Below are 2,077 nucleotides of genomic sequence, written 5' to 3'. Positions count from 1 at the left end.
GTGGGAAAAATAAAAATTGTTATGGGATTATAATGGATCAAATGTAAAGTAAACTAGAAAATGGTGTGAATTGGGCAAATGATGGAGTTCAAAAAACTTTCTTGAAATTGTAGCCAAGCCTTTGAAGATGAGCTGTTTCAGTAGAGAGGAGAAGATGAGATATAAGGTGAATTTGTATTTAATCATATTGGGGCTCCGCAGTTCCTTCAGTTTTATATGAGTTTATTTCCTCTTAAAACTCAAGCAAAGTTAAAAATTGAACACTCTTTATTAGATGCATTGCTTGCATTACCAGACACAACAATACTTTTTTTTAAAAAAAATTCAGGCCAAGAGACACAGAAGAGGTGTTGGAAGTGGATGGCTGGACTCTTGTCTGTTTATTTTGGTTCCCGGATTTGGGATACTGGGTAGGGCGTCAGCCTTCTCATGCAATCCTGAACTCCTGGATCACTGAGTTTGGTACAGATCTGTTGCCCCCTCTTGCTGAGGAAGCTGGGGAACAACCGAGAGAAAGGTTGCAAAGTGAGGTGTGTTTAGCAGGTTGAGACAGGGGGCCCCATCCTCCCTGCCTCTCAGATCTCCCACTCAACACAGCCTATTTTTTTCCTTTCTCTGCTGATGGCAGCTCAGTGTCCTCTTGAGACCCTCTCAGCCTATGGGGCTCCTTAATGACTCATGGAAGTGTCCTTGGGCAAACTTGTGCCTGCTTTATTCTTCCTTCCCTACCTCCTCTCCACTGGGAGTGTCTCATCCCTGATACCCTGCAGGATCCTCATAAGGACACAGCTGCCCCGCACCTGGCTCCAGAGGGTGGGACCCGATGGATGCCCATCCATCGGGTCTTCCCTGTAAGACGCTGGGGGCTTCTTCTTCCCCAGCACATGGTTAGTGAGCTTGGCACTTACATGACACCTGGCTTGGGGCACTTGTTGCCCGTTTCAAAATAATAATTCATGAGAGAACACCGGATGGTTTGTTGAGAGAAGGAGTAGCAGCAGTCAGCAGGAAGGGTTAAACCTGTTGAAAGAAAAAGTGTTGTCTGAGGGCCAGTCTTTCTCCTTGAGAGCACTGTGGAGGGTGAAAAGGCACATGCCTTGTAAGACATGTTTCCTCTTCCTCAGCCAGCACTTCCTGGCATCTCCCTGCTTCAGACCCTGCCCAGGGTTGACCTATGTGTCTGAGAGCACCCAGGGTGGGCCACAGCAGGACCAGGAACATTTCCCTCAGAAGGGGAAGGCATCTGCAGACACCTGCAGGCATCAGAAAGCACCTTCTGCCCCAAAGGAGCAGACTCTTGGGACAGCCAGAGGGGAATCGAGAAGGCATCTATGAAGGAGGTCTCTGTGGCCCATTCCTGATCTTCCTTGGAGATGTTCACCACCCTCAAGACCCTCTCATTCTCCTTCCATTCTGTAAACAGGGACAATGGATCTCATAGTTGAGACCTCCACCTGCCCGCTGCTTTTGAATGTATGCCATATTTGTTCTGACCTGCTGGTTGTTCCAATGAAACCTCTGATATCACGAACTCTGTCCCTGCATCTGGAAGAAACAGACAGGGCAGGGAAGGAAATCACTGGGCGGCAGTAGTGTTGTATCATCTCCACCCACCCCATTGCTCATCCCCCTCCTGAGGCAGAGAGGCTCTGACGCTGGACCAGATCTGATCACTTACTGTTTAAATGTATGCCACATCTGATCATGGACTGTTCTGAACTAATGTATGCCATATCTGGTCACTTACCATTCTGAACTAATGGATGTTCCAATGGAAGCTCTGACATCACGGACTCTGTCTCTGCATCCAGAAGAAACAAATAGGACAAGGAAGGAAATCACTGGGCGACAGCAGTGCTTCAGCATCTCCACCCACCCCATTGCTCATCCCCTTCGTGAGGCAGAGAGGCTCTGACACTGGACCCACTACCACCTGTCTGGGTTCTAGGCTTACCTCCCAGCCCATTTATTCCCTTAGGGCCTTGAGTTTTTTCAGGGACCTTTTGAAAACGTGGACATGAAAACGTTGGGTTGACTCTGAAATACTAAAAGCAACCTGCAAAATCTAACATGGTTC

General features: G+C 48.1%; 1 protein-coding gene across 1 annotated transcript; it reads right to left on the bottom strand.

The window, feature by feature from the left end:
* Window positions 1–205: 205 nt before the first annotated feature.
* On the bottom strand, window positions 206–2,065 carry LOC116547349 (C-C motif chemokine 15-like). The gene is made up of 5 exons (XM_032273328.1): window positions 2,057–2,065; window positions 1,748–1,801; window positions 1,495–1,545; window positions 909–1,020; window positions 206–495 (listed from the first exon to the last, which is right to left on the bottom strand). Exons 2-5 carry the CDS (start codon window positions 1,785–1,787, stop codon window positions 381–383), a joined length of 318 nt encoding a protein of 105 aa, XP_032129219.1. The 5' UTR covers window positions 1,788–1,801; window positions 2,057–2,065; the 3' UTR covers window positions 206–380.
* Between the last annotated feature and the right edge of the window lie 12 nt (window positions 2,066–2,077).

The sequence above is a fragment of the Sapajus apella genome, unplaced genomic scaffold (assembly GCF_009761245.1).
Source record: "Sapajus apella isolate SASKATOON/1434 unplaced genomic scaffold, GSC_monkey_1.0 scaffold2761, whole genome shotgun sequence".
In the NCBI taxonomy this organism is placed as follows: Eukaryota; Metazoa; Chordata; class Mammalia; order Primates; family Cebidae; genus Sapajus; species Sapajus apella.
Note: the sequence above shows the minus strand (reverse complement) of the source record. Positions and strands in the feature narration are given on the sequence as shown.

Coding starts and splice junctions, on each gene's coding strand:
- LOC116547349 (XM_032273328.1), bottom strand. CDS start 1,787: ATGTCAGAGCTTCCATTGGAACATCCATTAGTTCAGAATG. Junction 1,546..1,747: donor ACATCCATTAGTTCAGAATG/GTAAGTGACCAG, acceptor TGTTTCTTCCAG/ATGCAGGGACAGAGTTCGTG. Junction 1,021..1,494: donor TTCATTGGAACAACCAGCAG/GTCAGAACAAAT, acceptor TTCTTTCAACAG/GTTTAACCCTTCCTGCTGAC.